Source organism: Atheta coriaria, unplaced genomic scaffold (assembly GCF_025399875.1).
Source record: "Atheta coriaria isolate IRGN ID8LTWV9N9 unplaced genomic scaffold, Caltech_Dcor_3.1 hic_scaffold_8_pilon, whole genome shotgun sequence".
In the NCBI taxonomy this organism is placed as follows: domain Eukaryota; kingdom Metazoa; phylum Arthropoda; class Insecta; order Coleoptera; family Staphylinidae; genus Dalotia; species Dalotia coriaria.
Genome location: NW_027045450.1, coordinates 3,443,570 through 3,461,970, shown reverse-complemented (window position 1 = coordinate 3,461,970; position 18,401 = coordinate 3,443,570). Strand labels below are relative to the sequence as shown.

Below are 18,401 nucleotides of genomic sequence, written 5' to 3'. Positions count from 1 at the left end.
CATTGGTGGAGAGGGATGGTGTGCACCAATCAGCGATCGGGATGTGCGATTCAAAAATGTAGACGGAACAGACCGAACCTACGATAAGCATTGCAAAAACGCAGCTGACGTCATAAAACCTGTGATAAAATTAGAAACAAATAAACAAAGTCTGATTGTTAATTACTACTGATACAGCTGGATACGTATACACATGATTAGAATTTACACATATTGATAAAGTTCACTTACGCAATTGTACTGCGCTTAGTGTACAGAAATTTAACTTGACAGATTTATTTACAGCTTTAAAACCACGTTATAAGTAAATATAAATTCGTTTGAGATTTTATTTAATGATTATATACAGGCAAACCAATTTTATTTACCGGCGACTGAACGCGGACGGTTTGCGGATCAGGTGACACATCCCCCCACTCTTTTCGGATGCCGGTAATCACCAGTGGCGTAACACACAAGAAGTTTTCCTTCTTTTTTAGACTTCCCACATCACACGCATTTGCTAGACTTCCATAACTCGCTGGTTATTTTCTATATTAATTAATCAATTCTCGTACTTTACATTCATTCAAACATAACCCCAACATTTGCAAACAATTTCTAATTTGTCTGTCAGTCAGTACCACCATTATTGTAATGGATTCAAATTCACACAATGCAATTCGTTTCCACACATTGGTAAGACTTCCGCGCAATTTAAGCATAAAGAAGAAATTTTTTAACATTTATTTTCAGCTAGAAAAATGCAGAAATTATTTTAACTACCGATGTTTAACCCTCCTAATCATTGCCTTGATATGTATAATTTTGGGGACTTTCCGGCTGCTTTTGCAAATATTACTTATGGTTACCGGCGTCGCTGGCTTGCTTTTGTCAGCGCGCGTGTTGTATCGCTATGTGGGTTGCCTACTCTGGATCTTCATTCTTGCCACGCTTACTATTCACGTAAAAGATGTGGATACGTTGATAACATGGACGCTGGGCTTTTTCTTCGGTGGATTGTCAATCGTCGCGTTAAACGTTTTATTCGCTCCAGCACATCACTTGGGACACATGATCGTCTTTTCGCACATGATGCTATTCTTAATTGGAATCTTCACTATGTTCCTTTCACTGAAAAATACCCACCGAAATTATGCCCACAAAGCAGGAGAGGATGGAAATATCATAAGCAAATCAGATATTAACAGATGCTTCTCCTGGGGCATAGTCAGTGGTACGTTGTATGTGGGAATCCTAGAAGAACTAACTATGATTAAATATGTTAGAGTTATGTATAGGCAACCAAACATTCACTAAATACATGGTACTGAAAATTTCTATATTTTATAAAACAAAAATGTTTATGTATACTTGTTTAGCGGCTCGCTGCCATTTTATAACAGGTAGTCTGAAACTCAATGAAGATCAGACTCCAAACGTGCACCTAGGAAGTCTTTCAGCGCGTCGGCACTGTTCATTGGCCACGTCCTAATAAACAAAACAAAAACATTCATTAAAACACCTTCAAATCGCACAAAAGGTTGCCTACATACCTGACAGTGGTAGATAAATAGAAATACCAGTCTGGTACGGTAATCGCCTTCTCGCCACGACGCTGAGCGCTAATAACGGCCGCAGCGACCGCCTCGGGCGTCTCCATCTGCATGGTGGACTTGAAACGCATCACAGGATTCTTGCACAGTCCAGTATCCACCATGTACGGGCAGATAACCGTGGTCTTTACATTACAGCCGGGGTACAGCTTCAGTTCCTGGTAGAGTGCCTCGGAGAGACCAACAACGGCAAACTTGGACGCGCAGTACGGCACCAAATTCTCCAAACCAAACAAACCAGCGCATGAGGAAATATTTACAATATGGCCGTGCTTGTTTTTGATCATACTGGGAAGAATTGCTTGGATAATCTAAAAATTATAATTAATTATATGTTTTGGAATGTTTTCTTAGAGTTTTTCTTACCCAGAAATGAGCTAAAACATTAATGCCGAAGATGCGCTCGATTTCTTGTTGGGTATGGTCCAAGAGGCGGTGCGTCGGCATAATACCAGCATTATTTACGATGATTGTGATGTCTCCAACGTCCTTCTTCACTTTTGCAACTGTGTCGAAAACGACCTGCCGGTTTGACACGTCACAACTACACAAAGTAAATAGTTTTAAATTGTTTGAGGTTATAACTTTTAATTTTTGAATTTAAAAAATCACTATACTTACGAATAACTGTACGCTTTAGGATATCCCTTCTTGGCGATGTCAGCAACAGTTGCAGCATTATTCTCAGCATTAATATCCCAGCACACGACAGTTGCGCCGTGCGATGCATATTGGGTTGCCAACTGTTTGCCTATGCCATGACCTGCGCCAGTCACCTGCAATACAAATTGCCTACAGTGTGAATCTCACCAGATTATTACAATGATAACTTACCAAAACAACTTCTCCTTTAACAGATTCCTCCACTGCAGGAACAAACTTCCTGTAGATTGACTCGAAGAAGAAGTAGACAAATTTGAATAATAACACGACGACATCGCAGGCGATGCCGGCTATCTGAATTGCTTGCTCTACACCGCTCATTTCTCCTCTGGAAGTAAAAAAACAAAAACAATTCGATTAATGTATAAATAATATTTTTTTACAACGTAAAAGGAGCGTCATTAGAATAAATTAATTTTAGTAGGTAGATAATAGCAGTCTAATGGGTGTTAATTTTAAGTGCTTGTTAAAGTTGTTATTCAAGTTTGAGATGAGTTGCAATTGAAATGCGTGTCGATGGTAGGAAACAATTCCAACCTTTGCGCTATCTAATGTTGTCAACATAATAAAAATGCGCACACCATTCTCGGTAATCAATATCAGGATTTGTTTATAATTATAAGTAGTGCTGGCCATTCAGATAAGAGTATTAATAGCGCATTGTATTGAATGTGTAATAAGTGTTAAAAGGTTTCAAAGTTGAGCGATGTTACGACATTTTTCATCGCCAGCGCACCAGAAATGCAATAAATTGCACAAGGCACGTTTACCTTGTTCTGGTTCGGATTCCGGTGACATTATACGAGAGGTAAAAAGCTGGCGTCTTTGAACATCAAACGTGAATGATGCAGAGGTGGTAAACTTTTAATTTGTAGCCTAAATTTAATTTTTTTCTTTCACCTTGGCCACAGACAGCATATTATTAATTAATTAATGTTTACTTAACTTTACTTAGCTTATTAATAACTGGGTGTACTGCCAATTTAATAATTGTGATTTTATGATGTTTATTACATGATATAATTTATATTAATTTATATTTTTTCGTTTATGATGTTTTTATTAAGTAAAAGTGTGGAAAATTGGACTTATTTGATATTTATGTTGATTATTCACTAATTACTTAATAAAAATCATAAATTTAATCATAAATGTCGTTAAACAATTATTGTGTATTGTATACAACCAAAAAAAATAACTTTTAAAAGGCAAACAATTATGTTTTGCTGTTTTTGATGAGTGTTTTCTTTACGTTGGTCACACTTCCTCACTTTGTGTTATGTGCGTTGGATGTATTCATGTCATAGTGTAAATGAGCTGTGCTAGATCAAATATTTAAATCGTAGAATAGTTTCTTCCTGACTATATGCTGGTAAACAAGCTCTATTTTGCATGTATTGTAAATGAATTGCAAATATTGTGTTTGCATACAGTAAACAACGCGTACATTATTGCTTAATTCAACGACAATGACAGATTATTTAATTGATTTTAGAGCATAAGTGTTTTTCGACTCGTTAATTTGAGAATCTAATTTTTTTCTAAAGATGTGTTGCTAAAAACTTGACATTTTTTCAGTTTTACTTCATTCAAAGTGAAGAGATTTAAGAGACACGTTTGCCTTGAACAAAAACAGCGCGAATGCGTTAAGTACTCGTAATATCATCCACTATTTAATATTTAATCTTATTAAGCAAAAAATGAAATAATTGAAAAATTAGTTGAGATTATTTCAAAATTTAATTCCAAACAAATATCGAAATAAATATATTTATCACGCTTTAATACTCGGTGTGATAAAGATAAAGTCAAGTTTTGTAAACAGAATTAATTAAAAATACTACATAATACCTACTAACCTGATATAAACTTCAAGTTTTTTGGACATTAGACAATGGTTACAAGTTCATCGGCGCAGCGCAATACCGCACTAAATTTAGCGTAAATACTCGTACTACATGCGTGAGTTCATACCCTTATCAACGCAGTTATATCTAAAAATATTTCTATAGCAAATTACGCAAACAAATCAAACTGCTATCTCATCGCATTATTATCCCATCACATATTTTCTAATAATAACAACATGTAGGTAGATAACTGGAATTTGCTTCTGCGCACTCATTTTCACCGATTGCACGTAGTGACAGTTACTTCGTTAACTAAAATTACAGTGCAACACTTTGACAATAACAAATAATTCTATGAGGTTAATTCAATGTTAAAACTTACATAAATTACATAAATTACAAACATAAATACTACAAAATTGTATTGTAGTTAAAACTTAATCGAAACAATTTAATTTTATTTAATTTGTATGTCCATGTCATCAGAGTTGCCTATAGTCAAATTAAACTACCCTCATAGTATGCTATATACAAGTATATACATCTATATATATAAAAATGAATTGCTGTTCGTTAGTCTCGCTAAAACTCGAGAACGGCTGAACGGATTTTTCTTATCTTGGTCTTGAATTATTCGTGGAGGTCTAGGGTAGGTTTAAAAGGTGAGAAAAATTCGAATAATTGCCGGGAAAATCCTCAAAACAGCTCTTTTCTATAGAATAAAATTTGACATTGAGATTCAATCATAGTTATAGTTAAATAGTTGAATTCGAGATGGCGCGCTGAAGTGCATTATTGACAAAACTTTATATGCATAATTTCTTTAAATTAAAATTGCTAATCTTATTGATAGAATTGACTCTTACTACGAGTATGTCTCGAACAAGAGAGTAAAAACGAATTACATTTTTATTAAACACTGCCGGAACGAAGTCGCGGGCAACAGCTAGTAGTATATACATAGTATACATAATATACTGATCATACACAAACTTTTAACACAAAACCTTAAACTCCCGCTTATTATTAGACAACTTATAACTTGTAACACTACAAAACACTAAAATATGTAATCCAAACCTATATGTATCTAGATATGTTTAAATATAAATACTAAAAATAATGTATGTATTGTAATTATGCTACATACCTAAATATAATCTATTTATCGAGATGATGTGATCGCACGGAAGCTGTCGCACCGACTGACCGAATGCATCAACGCAATCCGCGTTCAAAGTTTTCAAAAACAATTCAAACGTCCGAAACGCGCAAAGGCCACGCCGCATTCGTGTACGAGTCCAATCGAGACGTATGTTATCAGACCCACCAACCAAACAAATCTTATCAGCTAAACCGTATAATGTTCTCGTTGAACAGTATACTTACTTATATTTTTAGACCTCGGAGTGAAATGCGTTCGAACTCGGTCACAAACAATCCCCGAACAAGAATAAAATTTATAAACTATACATAGATTTAAACTTATTATAAATAAGCTAACTCTTAAGTTTTCAACGATTGACTGAGTCGCAATCGAGTTATGCGCGTTGCTAGCAACGTTTTCGGTTGGTTTTGGTCCAAAACTTGTTCCGCCTTTCGTCTAAAAATTTTCTAACGAGCGCCGCGCGCTCGCATTCGATGCTGCATGATTTCTTCTCGACGCGTGCATTATAAAACACGCACACCGAAATATAATCCGGCGATTACGCGAGCGCCGAAAAGTTTTCAATCAAAAAAAAACTTTCACTTACTTTTGGTTTCGTTCGCGGCGCTCGTGGGTCTGCGCCATGTCGACGTCCTTCTCATTCACCACCGCTCGAATTATCTACTGGAGAGTCTTCTCAACTTATACAAAATATTTATTTATGCTTTTGTTTTTATGCAGCGTTGTGCACGCGCGCGCGATTGACGACCAACTGGACGGACTGGATCAAGACTGGAGTTTTTACCACTGTATCCTTGAATCATCGTGCAGGTGGTTTTTTTCTGCGGACAGATAAAAGTAGTTCAAAAGTCAGATTATGTTAGCACACACATAAAAAACAATTATTTATATTCTAAAAATTAAAACAAAAAGTCTAAAACATTAAGTTACGTGATATAATATAGGTAATGCACGTCATAGTTTTAATTAAAATGGTTTTGAATCATTTGAAATTGTTGCGAGTCACAATCGTCACAATTCAAAGCAATTTTGTCAACGAGCACACTCTGGGAGCGTGTGTGACCATAGTGACCTTAAACTTAACTTCAACTTATTGTACGAATATGCAGTTGAAATTTACTTAAACGTACTCATTCATCACATCGTATTGTTATTGCTCATGGCCGTCAAGTTAGGTTATGTATTTGGTTTGTAATTTATTTATAAATTATAATTATGTAACATATTTTTATGTTTGTTATTTTTACCTACTTATAAATAGAAACATAATGGGATCTTTGAGTTGCATACGTGCAGTTATATATCGTTTTGTAAAGAAAACTCGGTTTTAAACTTTTTTCACATTTTTTTTTAAATATCCCTACTCCCTACTAATATTATAAATGCGAATGTCCTGATGTTTATCATGCTTTCACGCAAAAACTACTTAACCGATCATCATGAAAATTTGTACACATATTCTTAGTGATCCCCGAATGGTTATAGGCTACTTTTTATTTAATAAAAACAATTATTTTTAAAATAAAATAAAGAAATAGTTTAGCCAATAATACCTCTGCATCTGGCTATTTGACTACTTTAACGCCATCTAGCATTCCAGCAATGAAGCTCAAACCTAAGTACTATAGTACCATCACACTGTATTATCACACTGTATTACCGACAGCTACGTCAACATCAAATCCAATTGACTACACTATGGAGACTGTACACTATACTTCCATAGACTATACTTTCATTGTTACTTCTTCTGTGACTACAGACGCGTACGGAAGCAACTTCATTATTTTAGATATTCGCGAGCGAAGCCAAGGGTTAAAGCTAGTTTATTTATAAAATTCTACGTGATTTAATTGGATTTTACAATTTTATATGTAATGAAACATCTTTATGAAGATGCTCTCAGGGCGAAACATGTTAACTCAACATATAAAATTGAAAAATCCAATTAAATCACGTAGAATTTTATAAATAAATATTTTAAAAAAATATACAATGGATTACGTATTCACAAATGAAAGTAATAAAAGTTTTTTCACAGTTAAAAGTCGTCATCCAAAGTGCAATTTTGGCAGAAAGTTGCATTCTAAACTTTATAAACTCTAGGCCTTGATTCAACCGCAAAAAACGATGTACGCAAATGCTACTTTATAATTATTTTCAATTATTGTAAACAAATTGCCTATAAATTGTAGTTTTTACTGGTTTTCATGATGACACGATAATTATAGACCGATGCATAAAACGCAATAGGCAAGGACTGTCCAATCAAATTAATATTATCCACAAATAAATAGTTACTATAATAACTGATAATAAGTAAATCGAAAATAAAATAAAACTTATTACTTTTCCTTTCGAAAGAACAGGCAATCCAACACACAGCTATTGATTGTTTTGCGTCAAAGATAACCTAGAATCTCAACAAGATCATCTCAACACTCAAAACAAAATACTCAAAGTAAACTATGTGATTTCCTACAGATTCTAAAACAATGGCCAAGCAACGGAAAAAGAAATGTTTAAGTTACACCTACTGGAGCTTCGCTTTTCTACGTTTTGTACTCACATTGCTGCCACAAACTGGCTACATTCATCCAGATGAATTCTTCCAAAGTGTTGAAGTATTAGCTGGTAATACTCCAAAGACTTCTCTTAATATATAATTGATGTAAAATTCAATTGTAGGCAAAACATTCAACTATGAAGCAAGTTTACCATGGGAATTCAATGTGACTTCACCAATCCGAAGCATAGGAGTCCCTTATTTCACAGTTGGCTTCAGTTATCAACTGCTAAAGATAGCAGATATGTTCTGCTCAAAACTATTGAACACATCACTGCTTACATCATATGCCTTACTAGTCACTCCGAGAATATTCATCTGCCTGCTGTCATATGTGGTTGACTATACAATCTATAAAATCTGCACACAGAATAACGAAAAAGCCAATGGGCGCTTGGTAATCCTCGCGTCGTCGTACGCAACTCTAGTCTACTGCACGCGGACATTCAGCAATACCCTGGAGGTGATCCTCTTTGCTGTTCTGCTATACTACGTGGCTGACAGTATGATCTTCTCGAATATTCTCTGCAGACAAAGGGAGTATTTAAATAAACGGTATGAGCGTACAGATAATCCAGCGGATCGTGCGAAATTCCACAAGTTGCGATTATTCCTAGCATCGGATTCCTATCGCCATTGTGCGCAGATTGCGACGGTGACGACGCTGGGATTTTTCAATCGGCCGACGTTCCTGGCCTACGCGATGTTTCCGGTGTTTTTCTGGTTGTACCGAGGGATCGGATACAAATCTGTCAGCACGCTGCAGTTCAACACGCGGATACTGGCGTTGATTCTATGCGCTATACCTACACTGATCTTCATGATCATCGTGGATTCTTTCTTCTACGGGTACATCACGTGGGGTGAAGTGGGGATGTTGGACGTGTCGATTGATAGCTTCGTGTTTACGCCGCTGAACTTTATCAAGTATAATATTGATAGCGGGAACTTGGCGAAACACGGATTACATCCGAGATATCTGCATATCTTGGTGAATGTGCCGTTGTTGTTTGGCACATTGGGACTGTTTGCTATTATTGGCGCTGTGGATATCACAACAAAGTAGGTTGATGTTATTCTCATGAACCGCCATCTTGTTTTAACCTAATTTGAATGTTTTCAGGTTTTTACAACGGAAATTCAATCTTTTACCAACCGTACGCAGTATTAAAGGACTAATGACAATGTCCTATATTGCTCCGACTCTCTTCCTCTCGATATTTCCACATCAAGAGCCCCGCTTCCTGTTACCAATCGTTATTCCTCTTGTTTACCTCTTTGCTAATAAAATCAAAGAAGAAGCCCAGACTGAACTCGTCCAATCAGAAGGCTCGAAACAATCAACTGGCAACACAGCCACGAATACTAAGTCAACTTCCTCTTCCCTTTTCCGGTTATGGATCGTCATTAATATCCTGTTGACAGCGTTCTACGGGTTCGTGCATCAGGGTGGGCTGCTCAAAGCCACCTCACATCTGTCCAAAGAAATGCATCGTCTACCGACTTACCACTATCACGTCGTCACTAGTCACGTGTACAGCATTCCGCATGTCCTGTTCAAGTTACCCGATCCCAACACATTGCGTATTCGCGGCAGTACAAAGTACAAGCCTGGTAAACGCGTCTTCACTTACGAAGAAGGATCCTATCCATTGGTGAGGCTCGTTGAGCGCATGCGTAGTCTGCTTGATACGGCTGCAGACAACAAGGTCCGACATCGAATGTTCCTCTTGCTCACCGGCAGCAAACACGACGAATTGATGAAGGAGGTGTTAAATGACGATTTGAACATCCGCCATCTTTACAGCTTCTATCCGCATGTGAGCACCGAAGCAATGCCGGACGTGTCCGAGCTGATACGACTCGTCAGCGTGGCGGATGTCAAGTCACTGAGCGTGTCGGCCATCTTGGACTGCCTGAAGAAATTCATCACATCTTTTGATCTTAAGCTTTACGAAGTACAATTATAAGTTATTTACACACCCAGCACTCGGATATCACAATGTCGCGTCATTTACAGATTAATCGGTGATTTTTATTTTTACAAAATAGCAAATAGAAGAAAAGTGTTGAAACTTGAAACAAATGCGACGCGTCGTTTTTATAAAAAGTACAAAAATAAAAATACGAAGTCAGTACGTCGGTCGTCGCAAAATACTGCGTGCAAGCACATCAACAGCACAAGTTCAAACATAAATACTAGAGATACGAACGATGGTTCGCTTATCGGCGTCTTATCAGTAACAATGCGCATGCCTTCTACAGTGCAATCGTGTAGAATACACACGCTTGCGCAAACACAATATATATGGCAATATTTGGTCTCTGGCTCCCTTCTCGCCGATTAAACCTAGTCAACATTATTCGCTTAATACCTAATCGTTATCAATCGTAATCGTTAATCATTGATTAGTCTGTGTTCGTGTGGGGTTTGTTCGATCGTCGCAAACATTCAAGGCACCCGTGTGTCGTGTCATTTTAGTAATCACAATATTGTCTCTTCTAAGGCCAACCGAAGGCACTGAAATAGTTGCCATCTTGTTTCGTGCATATCACGTATACCAACTGTCAAAAACAAGCAACGTTCGTGTTTTTGACAGTTGGTAGCACTGATTTCGCGCATGATATATACAAGTGTGACAATTTTTGTAAATGTGTAAATTCACATGAGCAGCCCGCAGTCCTTGAGGTTGTTCTTGATGATGACGTCCGTGACGGCGTCGAAGACAAACTGAATGTTGGTCGTGTCCGTGGCGCACGTGAAGTGCGTGTAGATCTCCTTCTGGTCCTTGCGCTTGTTGAGATTCTCGAACTTGGCGCGGATGTAGTGCGAGGCGTCTGTATAGGTATTGGGGCCGGCGTACTCGGGGAAGCAGATAGTCAACGGCGAGCGCGCGATCTTCTCCTCGAAGAGATCCTTTTTATTGAGGAAGAGAATAATGGAGGTGGACACGAACCACTTGCTGTTGCAAATCGAGTCGAAGAGCTTCATGGATTCCACCATGCGATTCATCTCCTCGTCTTCAGCGAGCACCAGATCATAAGCGGAGAGTGCCACGCAGAAAATGATCGCTGTCACACCTTCAAAGCAATGAATCCATTTCTTTCGTTCGGAACGCTGACCACCAACGTCAAACATTCTAAAATTCAATGAAAAAATTACACAAAAGAGTAAAAAATATGAGTAATCTTACTTGAAATGTAATCCTTTAAAAGAGAAATGCGTCTCGACAATACCGGTAGTCTTCACGCGCGTGCGCAGGAGATCTTGCTGCGATGGTATGTAGTGCGGCTGCGCGATGCGATCCAACGCATTCAAATAATACGCCGCTGAATCGTTGAGTTGATACTCTCTGGAGCGTGCAAAGCACAGCTGCACTCCTTGATCCTGCCATAGTTTTTTCATAAGGATGACGAGCTCGTGCGTCAACTCGCCTTCTTCGGCGGCGCTGGCGTACATGAAGAACTGCCGCGCCATATCCTGTTATCAAACAAACAAACAAATGAACTTAAACATTTATACAGTGATTAATCGTGCGCGCGCATTGCATTATCAATTGAGTAATTAATTGCAATGTGTGAATCATGGCGGCCGATGCGTCAAGTCACTCCATGTATTCATTCATATGACTTTTAATTATCAAACTTATTATACATACAGTGCGACCGGGGTCGACGAAGTCGATGCGCAGTTGACCCATCGCACGAATGATGGTCATCAGGCTCTGTATGGTGTTGCTGTAGACGACGGGGCGGTATTGTTCGCACTCCTCGTGCGAATAGCCCGTCTCGTGAATGATCTTCATCTGTTTGACGATTGTACTCTTGCCTGATTCGCCAGCGCCTGCAAACAAACAAATTTTGTTTCAACCGATTAACACTATGAATATGATTGGAACTGTCGCCTGAGTGTATGTGCTAAACACTATAACCTCATAAGAGTGAGTGTCTTGTAGCGACAATACTAATAGACGTTGGTTATGCGTCGATGAGTGTTACACAGAAACTTGTTGTAACAGTTCCCATTCGCATTATTAATACGTTATACATTTTAATACGGACATTTTTATGGATCCAGCACACAATGAATCTAATATTCGCTCGAGATAGCACGTATAATTATAGATATATTATGTGGAAGTGAATGAATATCGACGTGCGTTCCACATCAAATATTAACGTGTTTCAGCGGCACTACGCTTGATTCTTGCGTTGTCCAAATGATAATCGCGTCGTTAGAGGGTGAATCCCATCGATCACGCGATTGAATTATTCAGGAATATGCGTTTTGTTGGCGTCAATTATTCAGAGGACTTCTTCGAATTTGAAACGCATAGTTATATCAACTGGATGAAATTCTCACCGAGAAGCAGCAGCTTCACCTCCCTGGCGGCGCGCTCGCCATCCGCACGTAGATCACGGTCGATCTTCTTGGAGCGCTCGTTGGCGTCCTTGTCGCCGGCGGTGCTCACGGCGCAGCCCATCTTCGCGTCGTCGTCTCACACCTGGATACACCACAACGCCCGCTCGGAATCACCGCATAAGTGCAGCTTACGCCAACACAAAGTCACGCACACGCGCTCTTTATGCAAGTATTTCCGTTTTCGGTTTCAAACGGAACCGAATTTTTCCGCAACCGACGCACGCGAACACTTGTTGCTTGTGGCTGATTCTCGACTGTTTGCGCCGTCGGTGACTGGCGATTCGCGAATGCCGGCTCCGCCCGAACGCTTACAGCGCCTCTATGTGTCAAACAAGCAAGTACCTAATATTTTTGGTTTCAGTTGCGACATATTCTTATAACTAATTGCAACATTATAAACAAAAACATTAAAAAACATTATTTACAGTGTGAAAGATACATCGTATAAACGATGGCTTTAAATTAATGCATTTGCTAAGAATTTCTATAACCGACTAGCAGTATTTAACGCGTGGTATGACACGGTAGCGCCATCTAGTGAAATCTACTTGTACTATACACATCAACGCATAAGATATTCACTTGTTTTGTTTACAAACTTTGGGCATATTCGTGGATTACATAAATCACTCGCAAATATTTTTACTCAAATCGTATTAATAGATAAATCATTACATACAATTTCTTAGTAGACTCCTATCTATCTATTAAAATCACATTTGTTTCCGCTCTCTCTCTCTCATAAATCTTTCAAACTCTGTCATTACTCGTTTGTTTATAAACTCCATTTTGTTTTTCTGTTTGCTATAGCCCAATCAACAATATACCAGTATATGTTGTGTGTTTGGACAATGTTCTTACTCAAATTTTTCTCACATCGGTAAGTTTCATCATTTTTTAAATTCAAGTCGAACGTCTAACAATTAATAATTTCGCACAACAATCGCATGCCATAACCTCAAAGAAATGCTTCACAAACGTAAATGTAACTTCCATTTTGGTTTCGTACTTGTTTTCATTTTGCTAATGGCGTTGATATTCTAATTACTTAGTCTACCAGGCACTGAGATATTTTTCGTTAACTTTTCTCATTTTTTTTGTTAAAACATTATTTTACAGAAATAACAATATAGTCATCTTTAAATTTTTGGTGATTTACGTTTTGTATCTCAAAATGTTTAAAATAGTTTTACTTTGCATGTAGATTATAAAATGTTTGTTATTCTTTTGTTTTTGATGAGCTCTGGTTTTCGATTAGCTATCACATGTATGTATCACCAATCTCATTCTCAACGACTGCTCAATAGAATCAATAACAAATCTCGAAGAAAACGCAAATGTAAAACAAAATGGATGATTGACTTAATTAGAGTATTTACATATTATACACATTTAGATTCTTTGCTTTCATTTCGCCACACACCGCGAGACTGTCCTGCCCAGTTTTGCTTGCTTGCAAAAAGGGCGCACAAACTTAATTGTAAAAAATGAACTAATTAAGAATAAGTTTTGTTTAGCGCGTGTCGGTATAAAATTATTTACACTTCCCCCGTCGGCGCGCACTCTCACTGCCTCCTACGTCGCCTTCTTGGAGCGCTTGCTTTTATCTAGCGTCGATGGTGTCGACGTGGTGTTGAGAGTCGGCGACTCCGAGCGTCGCTTTCGATTAGATTTACACATGGCACAATGAAAAACCTGCAACAGCCAAAAATCACGTTTAAATCCATCCAGAAAGAGAGAAGAAAATGTATCACTTACGTCTGGTATATTTGATTTCTTTATCTTGGCACAGGACAAGTGTATCCAGGTGAAACAAATCGAGCATTCAATCATCGGCCTGCCCGCAAAGGGTTTACCACAGAAGCACGACACATTGTTGTACGAATCGGCGGCATCGCCATCCTCATCAGAGTCTTCCTCACCGCTCACTTTTTCATTTTCGTCGCGGCTGGACGTGCTGTGAGTGCTGGTTGTTTCTGAGTTCACCGAGCTACCCGAACTGTCCAGCGGCGGACTGGGATTTGTTGTATTTCTGCCATCCTATTGATGATCAAATATAATTTAACTATGCCCAACAGGGGGTATATACACTTACATTAACCTCAACTGTGTTGGCTGGGTAGTTCTCATACTCCAGGACATAGGTGCAGAAGAGAAAGAAATCCTCGCTGGTGCGTGGCCTGCGCAGCATCACCGCCTCGTGGCTATCGTCAGTCGCCTGCAAGCAAAAGATTAGCTCTCTCGTCCACCAGCTTCTGCAGTGGAAGCACAATCAAAGTTCAACTTACGTTCGCCTCGGCCATCGTCGCGAGCCCCGAAACTGCAACCCAATAACAACAACAGAACGAATCAATTTGTGTGCGCGTTGTTTCTGGCGATGGAAACAAATGCAATCGTGGACGCCATCGCTTCCAACTCTAGCTCGCATTGTGAAATGCGTTTCAAAACATTTACCTGTGATCTCCATATTCGTCGTTACCATTACCTAACTCTGGGACGCCGTGCGCGTGTCATCACACCGTTGAATGCCGCCGTTCGTCCACCACCGGAGGCGGGTGACACCGCCGTTGCGAGATGTGCTTGGGGGTCGCGAAGAGTCGTCTCTCTGCTGCTGCTCGCACTTGGGAGCCCGAAGCCTCGACATAGATCGCGGATACGTCAAGCACACTCGGATACTGTTTGTGTTGCACTCGTCGGGGCAGACTGGGCGCTAGTGCGCAGACCCTGCGCAGCGCTCGCACCACCTCCAAATTTGAGCGTAACATGAAACAGCGCATTGTTGATCCATTCTACGGCGTGTAGCAGAAAAGGATACCCTGTGTAAGGGAGCCATGTTACAATTGTTTGCGCCGAAGATGCACGAATTGTAATCAGCCGAAAAGCAGATCTACGTCTTCACAAACTTGAATACAACCGCATATTTGTCAGACAGAGATAGGCAATCGTACATACTTCGTAGTTGACTAGAGGGCAAAGTTATACCCGAGCGATGTTACCCGAATGCAAACCGCGCTAAATTCAAACTTACGTCAAATCAGGGTAGTAAATTTTTTTAATCCGTCATAAAAATGTTTTCTTACAAATACGCTCCCCTTTGTAATGTATAATATTCTAGTCTCTTTGATTTTGTTTTCCTCCTTATAGCTTTATGTAAATATAATTGTTGATAAATCGAAATTCTAACGAGAGACGACAAAGCCAGCCAGTTACGACGTACGTATAAAGTATATAAATATAAAATGCACACAACATACTTACACTTACATCCATCTATACATGTATATCAGCTTATCATCCTATCAATTTTTGAGTTATAAAGATTAAAGTACTAAAGATAATTATTGTAATCGTAAAAACGCCTATCGGTAAAAGTTTGAGTTGACAAATTCGTCTTCTGTGATGTTCGCATCCTCCATTTTGTTTTGTTTTTTGGCTTGTGCTTATTTGGTAGTATTGTATATATCTATAAATATGTATAAGAAATAGAATTTGGCAAAAAATGTGACTGAGCTGCGGTTTGACTTATAGGTTAGGTTTTGACTTCATTTGACTGGTTTGATTTGTGTTTACCGTTTGCCTAATTCTAGGTTAGGTGCTGCATTTGCCGTGCGTACATTTCCGCATGCGCGTGTTGAATATTCGAGAGAGTCTTGTGGATGTACTCAAACCCAGGGCGGTCGGAAGGTTTGGCTGCCCAGGCGGACTTCATCACTTCGTAGACAGGCGCGGGGGTGTTCTCCGGGCAGGCGAGCACGTTACCCGCTTTGAGGAAACGTACCACTTCTTCGTGCGTCATGCCAAAGTACGGCTGCAGCGCAAACGAAAATATCTCCCATAAACACACACCGAACGCCCAAATATCGCTCTCTGGTGTGTATTTGTTGTACAAAATTGATTCAAGTGGCATCCATCGCACTGGGATTGCATCTCGTTCATCCCCTTTGTAATAATTCTAAAAACACAACAATTTTAAACATTTTATGTAAAAATTATTGTAAATATATTACCTGAAGATAGATTTTTTGTGACAGACCAAAATCGGCTATCTTCACGACCATTTCCTCATTGATCAGGCAATTCCGCGTCGCTAAATCACGATGAACAAACTTCCGATCGGAAAGATACACCATTCCGCTAGCGATCTGCAGAGAAATATCCAACAGATCCAAATGATTCAATTGGTTATCGCGGTAGATGCTCTGATGTTCCCCGTCAATGCTGCGCACGACATAATTACTCGGCGAGCATTGCCGTAGAAACTCCTTCAGGTCTCCGCGACCCATGTACTCAAAGAGTAAGCACATTGGGCGGCCAATGGCACACACACCCAACAGCCGTACGATATTGGGATGATCAAACTCTGCTAGTAAACACGCCTCCTTTTCAAAATCTTCCTGCAGATCATCAGAAGCATCGTCTTTGAGCATTTTCACCGCAACCATTGTGAAATCTTCCCCTGGGACTAACCCCGGCGCTTTTGCCTGAAAAACCCTCCCGAAAGCCCCCTGCCCCAAGTCCCGGATATAAATAATATCATTCCTTGGAAATTCGAGTAATTCCAGTTTGGGATTCAATCGCGCTGCTGTGCGATGATAGGCCTGGTTGCTTGGAAGTTTATCCAAGTCAATGTTGACGTCTTGTACATTCGCAGGCGGGTTGTAGCCGCGTTTGTGCTTGTGTATCCGGTGGCAGAGGAGGATGGCGAGCAGGAAGATGAGAATCGCGAATAGGCCGATGGCGGATGCCATGATGAGGAATGTGGGCGAGAAGTAGAGATCCATGACGATGCCAGCGGGCAGCTCCTCGGACTGCAAGGTGGAGTTTTCACAAATAGGAATGTTGCAGTGCTGCCAACGCACGCTCGCGTTTGTTGTGAAACACCATGGATGGTGTTCTTCTCCACCGGCATTACGGCAGTAGTTTTCGGCATCTTGTAATTCTGGTAGGTATAATGGAGGCCGATCAAATGCATGAGGTATTTGCGAGTGCCATCGTTGGCATTCTAGGCCGTCTTTTGTTATATTCGTATTGCCGAGGTAAAATCGGCCGGTGCCTTTCACACAATCAACTAAAATACAATTATATTTTTATTATTTTCTAATTTGAATACGTAGTCCATGTATATAAGATGTATTTATTAAATTGTTTTGTGATTTATATGGATTTTACAATATAAATCATATAAATCACAAAACAATTTAATAAATACATCTTAAAATACAATTAATTCATCAATTATTACAAAAAAGGCTACAATTCTTTTAAAATCTAAAATAATGATGATTTTAAATGAATAACTTACTAGTAACATCATCCTTCTTCACATCCATGATCTCCGCATATGAACAAGTAGCCGACCTGTCCTTAACTTCATATTTTGGTAACTTTTTACAGTCGGGAAGCTCAAAATGTTCGCGCGAACGAATATAAATCCCGCGCTGCTTCTTGTCCTCAATGGTGACCCAATCATTGTAGCAAAACTGCTCCTTGACCGCCATGCAATCCTCGTAGCAGAGCGGCAGCGGTGCTGTATTGTCATGAGTACATTTTGGGAATGCATACATACACAACAATTTCTAAAAACATAAAACCATAACATTATATAACCATTAACAACATGTGTGAGTTGTAATTTACTTCAGCACTACTCCGACAGGGTTCTTTCAATGTGACAATCAACTCCTCCCATAGACTAGTGGTAATCTTGTCATTATTCCAGCCACCCTCATCTGAGTACCAAAACATTGTGGTGCTGTTGAGGTAATTCCTGCACACTTTACCCATGTAAGGCGCGCAGTACGCATCCACGCGCGGTGTCCACCCACCAATGAAGGCTAAGGCAGTGGCGATGATAAGCCGCTTCATGATTTGTGTGCGATTCATCCCTATCCTGCACCGGGCTAAACGCCATTTGACCACCCCATCGGTATTTGCTGTTTTATCGCATTTGTGCACTTGATGTTCCCATGGCAGCATGCACTTAATTCATGGTTTCACTTTAATGTATTAGTTTTCCGGTTATATCACGTTAAGGAGCGGGCATTGTATTATTATTGAGCTCTCCGCAAATATTACCGCACAACAGGAAAACAGTGGTTGACGGCGAGCGCGTTTGCGACGACAGCGCCACCAGTGG

General features: G+C 39.5%; 5 protein-coding genes and 1 long non-coding RNA gene across 7 annotated transcripts; 2 read left to right on the top strand and 4 right to left on the bottom strand.

Moving 5' to 3' along the window:
* Positions 1 to 288: 288 nt before the first annotated feature.
* LOC135797322 (uncharacterized) lies at positions 289 to 1,320 on the top strand. Its single transcript, XR_010549513.1, has 2 exons — positions 289 to 678; positions 736 to 1,320. It is a non-coding gene; the product is annotated as an uncharacterized lncRNA (long non-coding RNA).
* On the bottom strand, positions 1,301 to 6,058 carry LOC135797321 (short-chain dehydrogenase/reductase family 16C member 6-like). Of its 2 annotated transcripts, none has more exons than XM_065309606.1 (6): positions 5,863 to 6,058; positions 2,430 to 2,586; positions 2,217 to 2,371; positions 1,962 to 2,139; positions 1,536 to 1,906; positions 1,301 to 1,470 (listed from the first exon to the last, which is right to left on the bottom strand). In XM_065309606.1, exons 1-6 carry the CDS (start codon positions 5,898 to 5,900, stop codon positions 1,398 to 1,400), a joined length of 972 nt encoding a protein of 323 aa, XP_065165678.1. In that variant the 5' UTR covers positions 5,901 to 6,058; the 3' UTR covers positions 1,301 to 1,397. The 2 variants fall into 2 exon arrangements, with proteins under 2 accessions (XP_065165678.1, XP_065165679.1); XM_065309607.1 differs by lacking the exon at positions 5,863 to 6,058 and adding an exon at positions 5,259 to 5,408.
* Positions 6,059 to 7,525: 1,467 nt separating this feature from the next.
* PIG-Z (phosphatidylinositol glycan anchor biosynthesis class Z) lies at positions 7,526 to 9,980 on the top strand. The gene is made up of 3 exons (XM_065309604.1): positions 7,526 to 7,910; positions 7,965 to 8,904; positions 8,966 to 9,980. Exons 1-3 carry the CDS (start codon positions 7,772 to 7,774, stop codon positions 9,810 to 9,812), a joined length of 1,926 nt encoding a protein of 641 aa, XP_065165676.1. The 5' UTR covers positions 7,526 to 7,771; the 3' UTR covers positions 9,813 to 9,980.
* Galphai (G protein alpha i subunit) lies at positions 9,856 to 12,538 on the bottom strand. The gene is made up of 4 exons (XM_065309605.1): positions 12,206 to 12,538; positions 11,502 to 11,686; positions 11,037 to 11,323; positions 9,856 to 10,982 (listed from the first exon to the last, which is right to left on the bottom strand). The coding sequence occupies exons 1-4, from the start codon at positions 12,324 to 12,326 to the stop codon at positions 10,505 to 10,507; spliced, it is 1,071 nt and encodes a 356-aa protein (XP_065165677.1). The 5' UTR covers positions 12,327 to 12,538; the 3' UTR covers positions 9,856 to 10,504.
* Positions 12,539 to 12,904: 366 nt separating this feature from the next.
* Positions 12,905 to 14,993, bottom strand: LOC135797828 (uncharacterized). Its single transcript, XM_065310369.1, has 5 exons — positions 14,720 to 14,993; positions 14,554 to 14,585; positions 14,361 to 14,483; positions 14,024 to 14,305; positions 12,905 to 13,960 (listed from the first exon to the last, which is right to left on the bottom strand). Exons 1-5 carry the CDS (start codon positions 14,745 to 14,747, stop codon positions 13,841 to 13,843), a joined length of 585 nt encoding a protein of 194 aa, XP_065166441.1. The 5' UTR covers positions 14,748 to 14,993; the 3' UTR covers positions 12,905 to 13,840.
* Positions 14,994 to 15,299: 306 nt separating this feature from the next.
* Positions 15,300 to 18,378, bottom strand: Nrk (Neurospecific receptor kinase). The gene is made up of 4 exons (XM_065310368.1): positions 17,903 to 18,378; positions 17,568 to 17,841; positions 16,273 to 17,333; positions 15,300 to 16,217 (listed from the first exon to the last, which is right to left on the bottom strand). Exons 1-4 carry the CDS (start codon positions 18,239 to 18,241, stop codon positions 15,849 to 15,851), a joined length of 2,043 nt encoding a protein of 680 aa, XP_065166440.1. The 5' UTR covers positions 18,242 to 18,378; the 3' UTR covers positions 15,300 to 15,848.
* Positions 18,379 to 18,401: the final 23 nt, after the last annotated feature.

Excerpts from the sequence above, each read along its gene's own strand:
- Galphai (XM_065309605.1), bottom strand. The coding sequence starts at position 12,326 with ATGGGCTGCGCCGTGAGCACCGCCGGCGACAAGGACGCCAACGAGCGC. Across the intron at positions 11,687-12,205 it reads GGTGAAGCTGCTGCTTCTCG|GCGCTGGCGAATCAGGCAAG; the intron begins GTGAGAATTTCA and ends GTTTGTTTGCAG. Across the intron at positions 10,983-11,036 it reads TTTAAAGGATTACATTTCAA|AATGTTTGACGTTGGTGGTC; the intron begins GTAAGATTACTC and ends ATTGAATTTTAG.
- LOC135797321 (XM_065309606.1), bottom strand. The coding sequence starts at position 5,900 with ATGGCGCAGACCCACGAGCGCCGCGAACGAAACCAAAA. Across the intron at positions 2,372-2,429 it reads TTAAAGGAGAAGTTGTTTTG|GTGACTGGCGCAGGTCATGG; the intron begins GTAAGTTATCAT and ends TTTGTATTGCAG. Across the intron at positions 1,907-1,961 it reads ATGTTTTAGCTCATTTCTGG|ATTATCCAAGCAATTCTTCC; the intron begins GTAAGAAAAACT and ends TATAATTTTTAG.
- LOC135797828 (XM_065310369.1), bottom strand. The coding sequence starts at position 14,747 with ATGGTAACGACGAATATGGAGATCACAG. Across the intron at positions 14,586-14,719 it reads GACGAATATGGAGATCACAG|TTTCGGGGCTCGCGACGATG; the intron begins GTAAATGTTTTG and ends ATTGGGTTGCAG. Across the intron at positions 14,484-14,553 it reads CGACGATGGCCGAGGCGAAC|GCGACTGACGATAGCCACGA; the intron begins GTAAGTTGAACT and ends TTTTGCTTGCAG.
- PIG-Z (XM_065309604.1), top strand. The coding sequence starts at position 7,772 with ATGGCCAAGCAACGGAAAAAGAAATGTTTAAGTTACACCTACTGGAGC. Across the intron at positions 7,911-7,964 it reads AAGTGTTGAAGTATTAGCTG|GCAAAACATTCAACTATGAA; the intron begins GTAATACTCCAA and ends ATTCAATTGTAG. Across the intron at positions 8,905-8,965 it reads GCTGTGGATATCACAACAAA|GTTTTTACAACGGAAATTCA; the intron begins GTAGGTTGATGT and ends GAATGTTTTCAG.
- Nrk (XM_065310368.1), bottom strand. The coding sequence starts at position 18,241 with ATGCTGCCATGGGAACATCAAGTGCACAAATGCGATAAAACAGCAAAT. Across the intron at positions 17,334-17,567 it reads GAAGAAGGATGATGTTACTA|TTGATTGTGTGAAAGGCACC; the intron begins GTAAGTTATTCA and ends ATTGTATTTTAG. Across the intron at positions 16,218-16,272 it reads CACAAAAAATCTATCTTCAG|AATTATTACAAAGGGGATGA; the intron begins GTAATATATTTA and ends TTGTGTTTTTAG.